Source organism: Etheostoma cragini, chromosome 9 (genome assembly GCF_013103735.1).
Source record: "Etheostoma cragini isolate CJK2018 chromosome 9, CSU_Ecrag_1.0, whole genome shotgun sequence".
NCBI lineage: Eukaryota > Metazoa > Chordata > Actinopteri > Perciformes > Percidae > Etheostoma > Etheostoma cragini.
Window position 1 is genome coordinate 23,685,742 of NC_048415.1, and position 15,434 is coordinate 23,701,175.

Here is a 15,434-nt window from a genome sequence, read left to right on the forward strand (position 1 = left end):
CACAAACGTCTTCATACAACTGTGTTCACATATGCAGTAGGCCTCTCCAACACCTGTAAAGACTTTGATGTGTAAATCTGTGGAGTTCCCCTTTAAGAGAGGAAATCACTCTTTGGTAAAACACTTATCTGTAACAAGGGGCCCCAACTAGACACTGCCTCTTGTAAGAAAGGCACAAGCCAACCAGGTTGAAAAACTGTATCATATGCAGTATGTCTTTCAGTTTATGTCAAATCTGAGTAGTAACCAGTAACTATATCTTTCAGATGACTGTAGTAACTCACCGCCCCTGGCTATACATGGAGATGCCCTGATTTAAATCTAGTTTCCCGCAAATAAAATGCCATCTTTGCAAACCTCTGGTACGTTTGGCAACATACTTTAATATAAGGGGTTTTAATTGCACTGATCACCACCCTTCCTCTCTCACTGCCTTCTTACGAGTTTTCCTCCATTAATTATTATAACTGATAGAGTTTATGACTTAGAATAACAGATTAGATAAAACCTAACCAGCTCAGGGTATTATGTCAGGCTTATCTGTAGAGGGGAATGTGCCAGAGAGAGGTGGGAGGGTGGGGAAGACAGAGATGAAGAATTATTTAACTACTTTCCCCAAATCTCTTATCTAGAGGAATGTGAATACTTGTTATACTCAATTGCAGTAAATTAATATCAGTGGTTCTCCTGCTACAGATTACTGGCATCGAGTCTGTGATGGAGACCTTCACCATGTTGCACGAGGGCTCAGAGCTACCTTTCATCCACTTCTGGGACTTGTGTTTTTGACAGAGAGCTGTACTCAGCTCAAGAGGGCCTTTTGTTCCTCCTGCAGTGTGTATGTGTGTGTTTGTGTGTGTGTGTGTGTCTTCCCTGGCAACAATCAGTACTGTGAGGCGGCCCCCTCTCCAGACTCACATGCCTGCTCTCGTCAGCCTCCTACCCAGGTCACATGAGCAGGGCCCCCAGTCAACCTGACCTGCTAAGATCCTTCCTCGCATGGGGCCCCGTTAGAAGCCCACACCTTGGCATGTCATGTCATGTCACCTCCCCCACACTGTGTGGCGATAATGCCAATCAGTCATTACAGAGACTCAGGCTGCTCACTCCAAACAGCACTAGAGATAAAGTTCATGATAACATCTGCAGATATGCATCCGTCCCTGAACTCTGGCAACATAAATCCAAGAGAGCTTCACTTTATACCATCATATCATACATCACTGATTATTAAAATATGAATATTAAAGCAGATATGTAATCAAGTTTTGCATTACCAACTATGAACCCATAGATATATACATACATTTATATATATATATAGCCAACTCATTAGTTTCCCACAGTTCTACAGAGCGTTTTAGCATCTTTTAGCCGATATTTTGGGTTTTTAAGCTTAAGCTAATTACTTCCTTCAGAAGTTCGTGAAAACCTAAACAGAGCTAAGACAGAAGTTAATATTGGACTTACGTTGACCCGCTGGACATGAAGACAACTCCAAATACATACTAATGTTCTCCATATCTGCTGGACATTTAAACAAAACAGCTTTCTGGTACAAACGGAAAACGGCAGACAGACAAAGTTAGCGTCAAGCTAATGAACACAGTGGAGCATTCAGCAGCTGAAGAGCTAACTTAAGCTAGATAATGTGCTGGATGTAACTCTTTGCTGACAAGCTAGCCATATTAACTTACAAAGTGATAATATGTCAGTGCTTTTGTTATGCGGACTGAAGTTGCCAAAAAAATCTGTTACTGCAGGTTAAAACATGGAGTCTTATGCAATTTACCAGCTACAGGGATACATGTTTCTCAAGGTCAACCAGTTTGAATGTAATGTTGTCAGTGCTACTTTCTATTTAATAAGAAATGTTCATGTTTTTCCAGTAGAGGATTTTATTTTTCAGATTATGGTCCAGTAACAATGATCTCTCAACTGTTATTCTGAATCATGCAGTATTTCTAGAAGCACAGGCCTCTCCACTCAACTGCTGAATTGTCTATTTTACAAATATTAGTCAAGTGATTTATTTGGTTGATGTTGGAAAGTGATGGCATGTGGCTATGAGTAACAGGATCCGGAAGGAGTCTCCTGCTGACTCTGCTAGCCTGCTCAGTCAAAGTGTTGAAACATAAAAGGTGAAGATGGCTGCCAGCTGCAAACCTCTGGCTACGATCCCGACTACATGGACAAGCAAAACCATCACTGGGTCTCCACAGATCTCCATCGCCACATCAGAGGGGGCGCAGAGGCAAGCATGTACGAAATGAACAGAGACTGCGAGTTCTCTGCTGGTGATCACGCGTGCAGGCTTCGGACAGCGAGCTGGACTCCGGGCCTCTGTCGGCTCCCAGCAGGGTGTCAGGAGCTCTAGGGTCCTTTCACCGAGACTTGACTGGCGCGCCACTCAACTGGGTGACTGTTTTTCTGTATGCCGATCTGACGGCTGATGGGATAACATTTAACTGTGACAAAACAAATTGGGTGATGGGTTGATGTTGATATCCCATCCTGGATTAATGTGTAACCCACAGTGCTTCTTGTAATATAACATGGCTGATGTTCTATAATAAAGACTAAACTCATTCTGTAAGTCCGTAGTCAATAAGAAATGTTGTGAGCAGCACTGGGCTTGAAATCACTTTCCTATGGATTAAAAAGATACAAATCCAAGATTGTAAATTAAGTGTCCTTATGTTCTGCCATCATGAGATTTCTTCTCTGTGGAATGCAGGATTATCCCTGCCTTGGTGGGTTCCATCTCCCAATTCAGACTTCTGTGCTAGGGTTGTTTCTGTCCAGGGACCTTGCAGCGGATCCCGGGTGTCTCTGGGGGCCTCTGGGCTGAGGTCCGCCCAGGCGTAGCGGTAGCAGAGGAAAAGCAACCCGCTTGTGAACATCAGCATGGAGGCGAAGAAGCCCACTCCGATGGCCGAGCCGATTTGCTGCCTGACAGGAGCTGCAGGGAGGTGGAACTCAGGAGGAAAGCCTATGGTGTTGTTTTTAAGAACTGAACTCATGTTCCACACCAACGGCACTAATGAGAATGTCCCCGCCAGCACATACAGGGTCCCTGCCAGCACAAAGACCAGCCTTATGTTCCTACGATTCTCTATAGAGAAGTAGACCATCCTCACGGCCACTGCAGCGGTGATGTTCCCCACCAGGCCGCAGATCACCGCGATTACCATCAGCACCTGAGCCACAGGGATCTCTGCAGGAGCAAAGTGGTCCGAGATGCCGATGCTCTGACAGTTCTCTATCCTGGGAAGGACATGACTGTAGAAACATGCCCTCCAGATGCCCACCCAGGCCACGCCCGAGGTGATGACGGACTCATCAGCCACGTGCCACAGCCGCCACTCGTTGAGGCCGGTTGTGGTCATAATGAGGATCCAGGCCAACACCCCGGCCATCAGGCCCAGGAACTGCCAGTGAGCCGTGTGAACCAAGTAAATCATCCTGCCTGTTGTGTCTGCTAATGGTCAGAGAGACAGATCACTGAGCCAACGCATTGTTGAATTCACGCAGTGTGCCTGACATCCATCGCACCTCCTGAAAACACAAATAACCAACTGTGTTAGCTTGGCTACAACTCATAGGATGAGTAAGCAACACACCGCCTACACCCAATTGCCTTGTCACCTTTGTGGTGCAGGGAATTCATTCCCCAGAAGATCCATTTCCAAATTAATAAGGAAAAATAATTCCTGCACAAACTTGTCACCTCTGCAATGGTTTATTTGGTCTGTGGAGGGATGTAGGAATTTTTTTTTAATTATTTTTTTTTAAATTAAACTTGTGCTTACATCTATTATATTCATATTTTGACAGTATTCTCACATTTAATTTGGTATTTGTAAACATATCCTGTTATCCTCTGTATAAAGCATGATAGAAGACATGTCTGTCTTGTCCTACCTTGAGCCAATGGCACTATTCAATAGAAATCACTTTCATTTATAGTATCAAATCATAACATCAGAGTTATTTCGAGACACTATACAGATGGAGTAGGTCTAGACCACATTATAATTTACAAAGACCCAACAGTTCCAGTAATTCACAGTAACACACCTTAGAAGAAACCTTCAAAAGGTCAGTTTACCCAAATGACCTAGTGGAATCTAGCCAGAAATCATTTTTCTGCTAAGCTTCTGAGATAACCACCTCAGACATTGTCATACTCCCTTTAGATCCAGACTTCAAGACCTTACTGTTATCAGTAGAACTGCTTTCTCTTTAAGAAATAATAGCAGGTAGAGAAAGTTAGTAAATGAAATGCAGATATTGTTTGGGAAATGTGAGTATTAAACATTAGGCTGGCTTAACCTGGGGACCCGTCTGATCCCCCACACAAAGGCTCCAAAACATACCAGTGAACCTAAGGCCTTCTGGGAGTTTTGGGTAGTGGAGAAGTCCCCTGCTTTGCCCAGTTGGTAATTATTAGTATATTATATTAAATTATATAGACTTAAATATTTCAAAGTGTAATCCAAAAAAAAAGATTACTGTTAACTCAGTTTATCATGAGAAGTTGCAATATGTACAATGATACAATCAATCTAAAATTGTATGTGGCATGTTAACACTTAACTACTCAACATGGAAGTGAAGGTGATCCATAAATAATAATAATATAAGTTTACGGTCCATGTGTACACACACACAGCACAGATCCCAGCGACAGTAGGCAGTCTGATTTGTGGTCTTGAGAATACCTTATATTCTCTATTAAACGATCAGGTCAACAAACCTATGACAGTATAACAAAGACAATATACTGAGGTGAAAAGCAAATACCTTTGCAAAATTTTGACTTCAATACCATCCAAAATGGAAATTGATATTTTGATCAGTTACGTTGAGAAGCAGAAGACTAGAACTCCTCAAGGCAGCAGTCCTAGTGTGGAGGACGCCTGTAGGTCTCGTGTGTGAAAGCCTTATTGGAGTTATTGATTGCCCATTTAAATCTTCTGTGTTATGCAGTGAAATAAAACATCACTCACCTTGATGCGTCTACAGTTTCGATGTGACGTTTTAAACATGAACTGAATCCTCCTTCCACAGATGCTTTATTTAAAACAAGAGAACGAAACCGGAGTGATAGTCTACATTTTGCTTTGGTTATGTAAGAGAAAAGCTGTTAGCACCTGACTGTTAAAAGACACTCCAAAGTCTTAACCTTTCCCTTTATCAGTAGAGGCGGGTGTGGAGGAGTTAATGAATGACAGTGGAGTATGAGCGGATCACTGGACGGAAATCAATTAAACACCAGAGTGGGATATTCCAGCAGACTCTTTATTTGATATAAAGGAGCACAGCTGGTCAAATGTTAAGAGTCAGGCTGTAGCAGTGCATGAAGCGTGTGAAATCGTAACATACTCAAATGTGCAGAACAAACATCGTCCAATAGGGTTTACCTTTGGGAGACGGATTCAATCCTTCAAGCTGGTCAAAATGCTGTGGAATGACTTAGTTCCATATTTAGTTGCAAAATGATCAACCTGAACATTTTTTTTTAGTGTTGAAATTTATCTAGAAAAGTAACAACTGTGGTGTGCATTCAACATCTGCACCGTGAATAACCAAACAGTGAAGTAATAAGACAAAATACAGAAACAATTGGTCAACTTATAAGTGGCAATATCATACTCTAAACAAGTCCTTTCTTTTCTGGCTGTCAATAAAAACAGAGCAGCAACATGCAGACGTGGATGAAAAGAGGCAACAGTGCTCGCAGTGACATGGGTGACTCCCCGAGGCCCTTCCAATGTGGATTTCACTCGAGTTAAAAGTCTGGATGTGAAGCGCTACTGTTCTTCTGTTGGTGAAGTAGAACAAGTGCTCGTTACAATGACCAGCTCTTTCTCTCTCTCGCTTTCTTTCTGTTTATTGCGAAAAAAAGGTTCTCCAGTGATAAAAAAAGCCAGGGCAAAAACATCTTAGTAAAAGGCCACTAGTTTTTATATATACGTATATATACACAGTATGTTAACAAAAACCTGTGTGTACTGAAATATTCGGCCAGATTTGATGGGTTGAGTGAAAAAGCTCGGGGTGTGAAGTTATTTAAACATGATAAATACTCCTAGTTGCTCAGCGTGTAACACACATCAGGTAGCATGGCTGCTCAAATCAGTGGAAGATAAAATACTGTCCCCTCCTGCAGATTCAAAAGGCTACAATAAATTACTAAAAAAAACAAAAAACATCAAAATAAAAACAAAGCGAAAAAAATGTCACGACGGCCATCAGAACCAGTGGTTGGTTGGCAGCATCTCGACTCATGGATGGCGTCAGTCCGAGGGGTGTTATGGTTGTCCAGTTGAGAAAGATGCTTCACCACAGAACTGGGACAATGGCTGTTTGTCTCTGCAGATTCCTCATCTCTGTCTCCCTCTGTTGGAGCAACTAGTCTTTCTCCTGACAGCTGGGGCTAAGGGTCCAGGTGTGTGGACAAGGCCAGCCTCTGCTCGATGGGCAGACTGTCCGTCAGACACTTGAGCTGCTCCTCGCCCAGTTTGATTTTATCCTCCAGTTTGCGCTGCTCGATGATGAGCGCAGACTTCATCTTGACAAAGTGCTCGTAGTCTGTGAGGCTGTCCTCCGGCAGGTGGTGGGCCAGGATGTCATAAACCAGGCGTTCCCGCCGGTCCAGGTTCTCCTTTAGCTCCTTGGCATCCTCATGCTGTCGTATCAACAGCTTCCGTTTCTCCATCAACGTACGCTGTAGATGAATAGACATATTAGCAGTTGAGCAGTTTACATCAGGGGTGGGAAAATGAAAATGAAAATCATATGCACAGGGATTTTTTTTTGTGAAGATTTATTTCAAATAACTTTTTCCCTAGGATCGATATTTATATAGGAGGAGACTACATTTAAGTTTTCTGACCGGAAGCAAAAAATGCAGAAAATCCATTTACACGTAACTTCTTTACAAATTAAACACATGTCAGACTGGCTGACTGACATTTGATCTGCATTCATTTTAGGAAATAATTAGTTTTTAGACATGTCTCATGAAACATTGTCTCTAGAAGTGTATTATTCAAATGTTGTTTTTGTTAAAGAAGGCAAAGAAAATCGCAAAACTCAATACTGTTGAATTGAATGAAAATCTCAATAAAAACAAACAAATCGGCACCAAGGTTGGTAAAAGAATCAAATTGGTACCAAAGCACATGGTCACAGTCCTAGTCTGCAGTGCCTCACCCTCTCCTCAGCAGTAGCGTCCTCCTCCAGACTGTTGAGGGCGTTCTCCACTCGGGCCAGGCGGCCCGACAGGGACAGCAGCAGGCTCACCACCTTGTCCAGGTCCCCGACAAACATCCGGAACTTGTCCAGCTCGTTGGGTTTGCAGACCTGCTGGACTCGGACCTCCACCTCGTCTCCCAGAGCGTTGTTGTCCAGGACGTCCTCCTGAAGACTCTCCCGGGCCTCGCGTAGCACCTGGAGCTTCTTGCTCAGGCTGTCTATCAGCTCTTGCTGCAGATGGGCATGAACAACAGAAGACACCAAAGCAGAATTTAGCCTTCTCTCTCATCTATCTTACTTCAACATTTCCTCCATGGTTCATTTTGTTTTGCTATACTTCCCAAGTGCTTTCACCCATAAAGTCCATTTCTGTCATCTTATTAACACTAGAACTGAGTGTTTCCGCTATGATTATATGAGCCGTGGACACCAACATAACACCAGCTAGGGCAGACTTTTTATGCCTAAAAAATATCAATTGTGTAACAACTGGCCTGGTTCTAACGTCTCCGGTCACACAACTGTTAGAAACACTGTTGTTGTTGGCTTTTTTGCACAGTATCTTTGGAAAAGATGCCTGGACGTCTGGAATGTGTCTGGGGACACTAATGGTTGCACTGTGACTATTAAATGCACTTTATTGTGTTGTTCTATGCTCTATTGCACATGCTTTGTCTGTCTTGTTATGGCATGTTTCAAATATTTTAATAAAGAAGTTTGTTTCAACTTAAAGTACATGGAATCTTAGAAAATCTTTTTTTACTACCGTGGTATTGAAATTGGCATCAAGAGACGTGTTATTTTACTGGTATGGGCAGACTACTGAATTCTTGGTCTCATGACACCCCTGGTCCCATTGTCATTATGGACTAAGCCCCCCCTAAAGGTCTGATCCTAGAATCGGCCCTGGGAAACACTGCTAGATATGAAAGGGTTGAGAGAGAGTATGGCACCTTCTTGTTGGCCAGATCAATGTCCAGTTCGTCTTCAGAGTCTTCCTCCTCCTGCTCCTGCATGTCCTTCATCTTAATAAGGAGCTCAGCTTTGGGAGCAGATGTGCTGTAATATGTCGAACTGGTCACCATGGTGACAGCAGCTGCCATGGTGTCCTCCTTTTCCCTGAAATACAAGTAACAAATAATGTTTCTCACTTTACTAAACCAAATAAAATTACACAGGTTAAACTTTTAAAGTCTCATGCAAGAACCACTCACACAAACATGTCTTGTCTTTAGAGACACATTTGATTTTCTCCTACTAAAGATTTTTCCCTTAGCTAAAGAATAAAACTTCTTTTGTATGAAAACGGATTCTATAGGTACCCTCTCCTTTACAGACATTTATACTAATTCCATGCAGTTTTTCTCATGCAACATAAATGTGTTAACCTATCGAATTCTAAAATGGTGTATTTGAAAATGTATGCATGCTAGGGTCCCTAAACTGTCCTGGAATTGTGACTGGAAAGCTAAGACTCTTGCGGATTAAATTGCTGAATATAAGAAACCCATTAAGCACAAGTTGATCACAGATATAAAGAGTATGAAAGTTAAAGTGCAAGACTGACCTGTCCTCAGCAGGCCGGCTGGCTGGCTGTTTTGGGGGCATCTTCCTGCGCTGGTGAGCTCCTTCCAACAGCTGCTCCCCCTGAGGGAAGATACCCTCCATCAGGTCCATGGTGGTCTTCATCTTGCTCTGGTCCAGAATATCAGCTAGGGATTTATCCTTGCCCATGATGTCCCTAGCCAGCTCTTCTCTCTTCTGTTCCTCTAACAGCCCCCTGGTTACCGTTGCCCCATTGCTGCAGGGCTCGTCTGTGGGCTGCTGACTCTCAGAGTGGATGTGAGCTCCAACAGTGGTTATATACGCGTCTCTCTGAGGCTCTGGGTCTATGTGAGGGGCCGGTGTGCTGTCGGGCTCCCTCTGCCGAGTGAATGCACAGAAGACTGAGCCCTGCCCTGCGGCTCCCAGACTGCCGAGCAGGGTTACACCAGGACCCTCAGCTTCAACAGCAGGGGGGTCAATGTGCTGCAAATATGGACACTTCTCCTTCTCTGTGACTTCCTCTGAGTGGACTATCCTTATCGGCACTTTCTTTACTGCAGAATGTTGGTTTTCTATCACATGCTCCACGCTGAATTATCAGAAAGAGAGAGGGAAAGAGAAACACACTTTTGAACAGAAGCTCTAAGAAAGTTATTTTTTCATTATTATTATTATTATTATTATTATTATTATTATTACAGCCATATACCAATTTAAAGTGTCATTGCATTTCACTGAGATTTTTTCCATGCCCGACTAGTACGCTGGAATACCCGAGACATTTGGACTCCTCCCACCACTTTGGTTTCTGTAATAATCCTACTGTACAGTCTGATCTTTACTACAGATGACATCAATTAGATCTGAATCAAGAAGATGAACAAACAGCTTCACAAAAGGCAAATTTAGATGACATTTTAGATTTTTTGGCATCGAAATATTCCTCAACCACCAGTGGCTTTTGTAGAAATGTGTAGAATCCCTTTAATTTACTGTGGTTTGGTAGCACTCATGTGTTGATTATACAAAGGCAGTGACTCTCAATAAGCTTCTTTGTACGTGTAGCATAAAGACACGAGGAGTTCCAGCCACTAATGTGATTAATCTGGCTGGTAGTTTAACAGCTGCTATGCACTTTTGAATCATCTCCCTAATCATGAAACAAAAAAAAAAGTTTACCTGTTTGAGTCTTCATCCTGTAGAGACACTGGAGGCTTGTCACTAAGTCTCTGTGGGGAAAACTGTGGAGATGGAGCGCGCTTTCCCTCCATAGTGGCCAGCCCTGAAGGTCTGAAGGAGGAAGCTGGGGGAGAGGAGGCAGGCTGAGGATTGGATGCTGATAGATGATGTAATGCCCCTTGTCCTTTGTCCACAAGTCCTTTGCCCTGCTCAGAATCTCCCTTTGCAGAGTGGGTGGGGACAAAGGCGGAGTTCGGGTCAGTGGTAGGAGAGCAGTGGGTGAAGATCTCACTCTGGGAACCAGCGAAGGACTCGTGGGAGTCGACCTCTGGGCATTTGGGTGGGGGAGGCTTCTCCAGTGCAGAGGGCTTCCTCCTCTGCCCAGACAGCGGCAGCTCTGTGTGGCTTCGCTCCTCAGGCTGAGGGAGTCCAGACTCTGGGAGACTATGGGAGATAGACGTGGGTCTGTGATTCACGATGGTAGGAGCAGCTCTGTGCCTGCAGTCAGGGTTGGTTCCTGGGTGCATGGGCGGAGTAGGTGGCGCTGAGAAATGTTCAAACTCCACAGGCTTTTCTCTTACTTTACAGTCACCCGGGCCTCTGTCAGAGAACCTGAGGAACACAATAGAAAGCTTTTAATTACACACTGCTCAACAGTCAGGCAGCATGGTCTATCATCTGCAGCTCAATCAAATAATACAGTGTGGCGGAGGCCTGGTTTGTCTCTCCAGCAGTCACTATGATTATTCCAGCATGACAAGACACACGTCTCCCTCTCTTTTGCAAGCCTCCTCCCTGGTAACTGCTCAGCCTGGCAGCTTGAAGAGGAATATTCAGTTCCCACAAGTCAGCACAGAGGAATAAATAATCCTCCAGTGAAAAGAAGCAAGACTGGATCATTTTTTCCTGCCCAATTCACATTTACTGTTTTAACTCTTTGTAGGTAAAGTTAGACATGGAAAAAGAATAAGAATCCAATATTTGAAGACCACAGGAATCATTAGAGGCCTGATGGTAGACTAAAGGAGTGGAAGTGATTGTATACAAACATTTGAACCACTATGTGTTATATGACTTAACATAATTTAACCATGCAGTACAACATGCTGGAATCCTGTCATTAACTGAGATCCAGACTAAGTAGTAAAAGCATGAAACCTGCCACATTCTGTGGTTCATGCTTGCAGATTACATTCCAATGCGTGCTCTGATACAAATTCAATTAGGTGTACCCAGAGATTAACACGTACATCACGCAGCTTTCATTAAAGACTAAACTGTATCGATTCTGCAGTCACCAGATACAGTATGGTGACTTTTGGACAGACAGACACCAAACCTCCCAATTGCGATTCTTACAAGCTGTGACAAGTTACCCAATGAGCAACTGTTTTTGCAGCTTACACCATCCTGCATGCCTCAGCCTCAACTCTGCGTAGAGTGTGAGAAAGTTAACTCTCAGAAACACAATGACAGAAATATTACTGCAGTATCCGGTAGGAGGTATATGTTACCATGATGTAGGTACTTTAAGGTGATTCTTTGTACAGCTGTGTGATATAAACATTTCTATCTAATCTGATTTTGGCAATTTCACCCAGCCCTAACTATTTTTACAATAGGGATACACAACACTAGCAAAACACAGTTACTGTGTCTATATGATAAGTAATTTCTTAAGCATCGTTGCCCATCAAAGGTGTGTTTTTCTCTGATCCTTTCACTGTGGACACACTACTACACTACATTCATTGTCAAATTGGAGACAAGAAATTCTAGTTCTAGTTGTTATCTATTTTTACAAAAATAAAGCGGCGGCAGCATTAGTTATTACAAAGACTAGACTAAGCTCAAATACGGTATATTTCAATAATTAATCAAATTGATTAAAAAATATGTACCAACTCACTCTCTGTGACTTGTTACTGCTGTCCTTTCCATAGAACACAACAAGTTTTTAAAAAAGCGAGCGTGCGGGTGTGTCTGCTGGCGCTCTGTGACAGAAGCTGCTGGTTGCTATCTCTTTACACCTGCATCAATAACACTATCTGGGTGGAGCTTGCCTCACTTAGCTCATCTCCCAGACTTTGCAACGACAACAACATCCTCTGCACTGTTGTTGTAATGCAAAACGTGGGAGTCATCTGGGGTGGCTCCTACACTGCGGTTGCTTAAGAAGAGATACTCTGCATCCGTAAATGAGTTTCACTTGCGGGAGGATAAAGACTCCCGAATAAGTGGTTACAAACCACAAAGTCATCTTGACCACGTCAATGTACATAGTTTGAAAATGATTGTAAGTAATCAACACAGAAAAGAATAATGTTTCAATAATATTGGTTATTAAACATTACTGAACTGGCATTAGGAAGAAAGAATTGTCACAACGCATCAATAAACAATTAGACATATTACTACTTAAACCTCCATTACTAAGCATGAATATGATCCACATTAAAAGGATATTTCTGCAATTTAGTTTTAATAATTGTATGAACTTGGTGGACTCTCGAGACAGAATAAAAAAAATAATCAAAATCAAAAACAGCAGAAACCTTTGTTTCCAGCTATGGGTCAAACCCCCAAAACACTGGATACTACATTTCCCATAATGCAACTCATTAGCATCTTTAAGCAAACCCTGTCAGGTAAGTTTATGTATAGTAATGTGTATATTTATACTATATGTGTAAAAGTGGTGGAGTGCCCCTTTAACACAAGTTTTACTGGTCACAGCTGGTTTCCCCTCAGGGGTTAAAGGTGGAAAAAAACAAAAAAATTTAAGGACTACATTTCTTTAAACAAACCAAGGTACACAAGCAAAGTGAACAAGCACAACAGGTGCCATCATACTGTAACAATAAACAATCTTACCACGCTGTTTTCATGAAACAGGAGTTCATATGGGATAGTGCTGGGCGGTATATCGGTTCATACCGTATCCCATATGTTATGAATTTTTTATGTACCGTAACACCTGTGCATTGTCGCGGAGAGTGCTTCTCGGCCGTGCTAACGTTAAAGATCCAATGGCATGAAAATGTCACTTTATGAAGTTTTTTAACATTAATAGGAGTCCCCCCAGCCTGCCTATGGCCCCCCAGTGGCTAGAAATGGTGACAGGTGTAAACTTAACCCTGGGTATCCCGCTCTGCCTTTGAGAAAATGAAAGCTCAGATGGACCGATCTGGAATCTTGCCTCTTATGAAAGCATATGGGGAAAAGTGACCTCCCCTTTCTCTGCTTTGCCCACCCAGAGAATTTGGCCCACCCATGAGAGAGAAAGATATCACGGCTTTCAAACGAGCAAATAGGCAATTGTTGGTATGTGTATTTGATTTGTTTACTTTGCAGTTTGCAAATTAAAAATAGTTTAGATTCTGTAACTGTTTAATGCATTCTCCTTCATATAACAAAACTGTATAATGATCATTCTCCTTCATATAACATTACTGTATAATGATCATTCTCCTTCATATAACATTACTGTATAATGATCATTCTCCTTCATATAACGTTACTGTTTAGTGTTCATTCTCCTTCATATAACATTACTGTTTAGTGTTCATTCTCCTTCATATAACGTTTCTGTAAAATGTTGTGGAGCCTGCACAGTAGGAGTACTGCAGTAGAATATGCCATTATAAACTTATATAATGGCAAGACAGAAGCAAAAGAAAGAAAATACCATGAAAATGCCCAAATCTTGTAAAATAACTTTGACATACTGCCCAGCACTGATATGGGACCATCAAGGGATCACCTGGAACCATCAATGTTAAACCCTTCTGGCCAGCCCATAAAACAAACAGTTACTAAGGAAGGAGGTTTATCCAGTGTGACCAAACCACTTTATATATACACGCACACACACACACACACATTTTCAAATTATTGTTGAGGGTTATTTAAACATTTCCAGGCATATACACAATTTCCAACAAAGTTGGAAAAAATTGTGATTATATGTTAGTCTGCATTTAGCTAGTGTGGTCAGCCTACTGTAATACTGTATTCTCAGTAACCTGGCTTCATCTAATTGAAGAATAAAAAAACAACAAAGGAACATCCATTAATTCCCTTTTCATCTAAAAGGTAAATTGCTAAATAATAGTACTTATGCAAAGCTGTACTTTGAGTTAAATGACAATCCTAACATGCTGATGTTTAGCAGATATGTTTACCAAGTTCACCATCTTAGTTTAGCCTTTAGCATGCTAACATTAGCTAAGTTGCTATACAGCTTGAGGCTTGATGGGTATGGCATTAGTTTTGAATGCATGTAGTCATAAGACAAAGATTTGGACAAATTCCATTTTTGTACGTGATAATGGCACTAGACGAAGCATTAGGATCTCTAAAGTTATTAGAGCTCATCCTGAGGGGAACATGAATGCCTGTACCAAATTCCATAGCCACCTCAGTAGTTGTCTGGACCAAAGTGGTGACCCCATCAACAGACCAGCATTTCCATCCATAGAGCCATGCCGCTAGTATGGCTAAAAATCTAATTATACAAAGTAACAGATCCTATTGATGATAATTTCCTGCCTTCTGCCTGGCCCCTGAACTCAGGTCCCTATGACATTCTGATGGAGGGCTGAAGAAACTCTTCCTCCCTATCATAGACGTGGTCAGATGTCTCACATACACCGGTAAACCTCCAGTACATAGCACAGCTATAGAGGCGGCTTATGTTGTCAGAGCTGCGCAAAGACAGTGCCGCTGGTATGCCTTGAAAGATTGTGAAGACTTCACTGATCATCTACAGGCTTACTGCCCTCTGTTGCTGATTAAACACAGGAGTGGAAAAACTGCTTTTAGGGCTGCACAATATATCACTTTTCTTTTGTCATCATCCCAATATCAACTGGTGCAATAAACACATCACAAACGGCTGCAACATATAACATACAATGAAATCATTTTGTAAAATGATTTTGTTTCATTTATTTTAAATTCAACAAGCAATTTGTTTTTTAGCAGAATACTGAAAGCAGCAGAAATGAAAACCTGAGTACTTTTTAATATCTGTGTATTTATTGCAAGTAATATCATTATTGTTCAATAACATTATTGCATATTTTCCTCATATCGTGCAGCCCTAAATCCCAATGCTGATAGTATTACCTTCCTTTGAGATCAATTAAGATTACCCAAGAAGCAATCCCTAGAGTTTTTTTTTTGCATAACGTACTTTATACTGGAGACAAAAAATAGACTCACTGCCAAAGACACACTGGTGTTCCAGCAGGTACATCAAATGAGATTTACTTACGCGGTGGCAGTGTTGAGCAGTTCAGCTGGTTTAATCTCCGTCTGGGAATATTCTGTCTCCAACTTTCTCGCAGGAACTTGAATCTTCTGTAAATTAAGTTAAAAACATATACCCTTATTTAAAACCACCAAAACCATTCACAGAAAAGAGGCTTCCAGTTTTCCAAAGA

The 15,434-nt window shown here is 41.9% G+C and overlaps 2 protein-coding genes across 9 annotated transcripts in view; both read right to left on the reverse strand.

Annotated features, from left to right (window-relative positions):
- Window positions 1-2,001: 2,001 nt before the first annotated feature.
- LOC117950110 (claudin-34-like) lies at window positions 2,002-5,974 on the reverse strand. The gene is made up of 3 exons (XM_034880843.1): window positions 5,946-5,974; window positions 5,013-5,883; window positions 2,002-3,558 (listed from the first exon to the last, which is right to left on the reverse strand). The coding sequence occupies exon 3, from the start codon at window positions 3,462-3,464 to the stop codon at window positions 2,709-2,711; it is 756 nt and encodes a 251-aa protein (XP_034736734.1). The 5' UTR covers window positions 3,465-3,558; window positions 5,013-5,883; window positions 5,946-5,974; the 3' UTR covers window positions 2,002-2,708.
- Window positions 5,975-6,062: 88 nt separating this feature from the next.
- shroom2a (shroom family member 2a) overlaps window positions 6,063-15,434 on the reverse strand; it is a 35,260-nt gene continuing 25,888 nt past the window's right edge. For all 8 annotated transcript variants that reach the window (XM_034880753.1, XM_034880754.1, XM_034880755.1 and 5 more), the window contains 6 exons: window positions 15,266-15,351; window positions 9,988-10,599; window positions 8,831-9,397; window positions 8,217-8,382; window positions 7,222-7,494; window positions 6,063-6,733 (listed from right to left, as the gene is read on the reverse strand). In XM_034880753.1, coding sequence (XP_034736644.1) covers window positions 6,443-6,733; window positions 7,222-7,494; window positions 8,217-8,382; window positions 8,831-9,397; window positions 9,988-10,599; window positions 15,266-15,351 — 1,995 coding nt within the window. In that variant the 3' untranslated portion in view covers window positions 6,063-6,442. The remainder of the gene's footprint in view (window positions 6,734-7,221; window positions 7,495-8,216; window positions 8,383-8,830; window positions 9,398-9,987; window positions 10,600-15,265; window positions 15,352-15,434) is intronic.

What these genes read in the sequence shown, in the direction of transcription:
- LOC117950110 (XM_034880843.1), bottom strand. Translation starts at nt 3,464, where the DNA reads ATGATTTACTTGGTTCACACGGCTCACTGGCAGTTCCTGGGCCTGATG.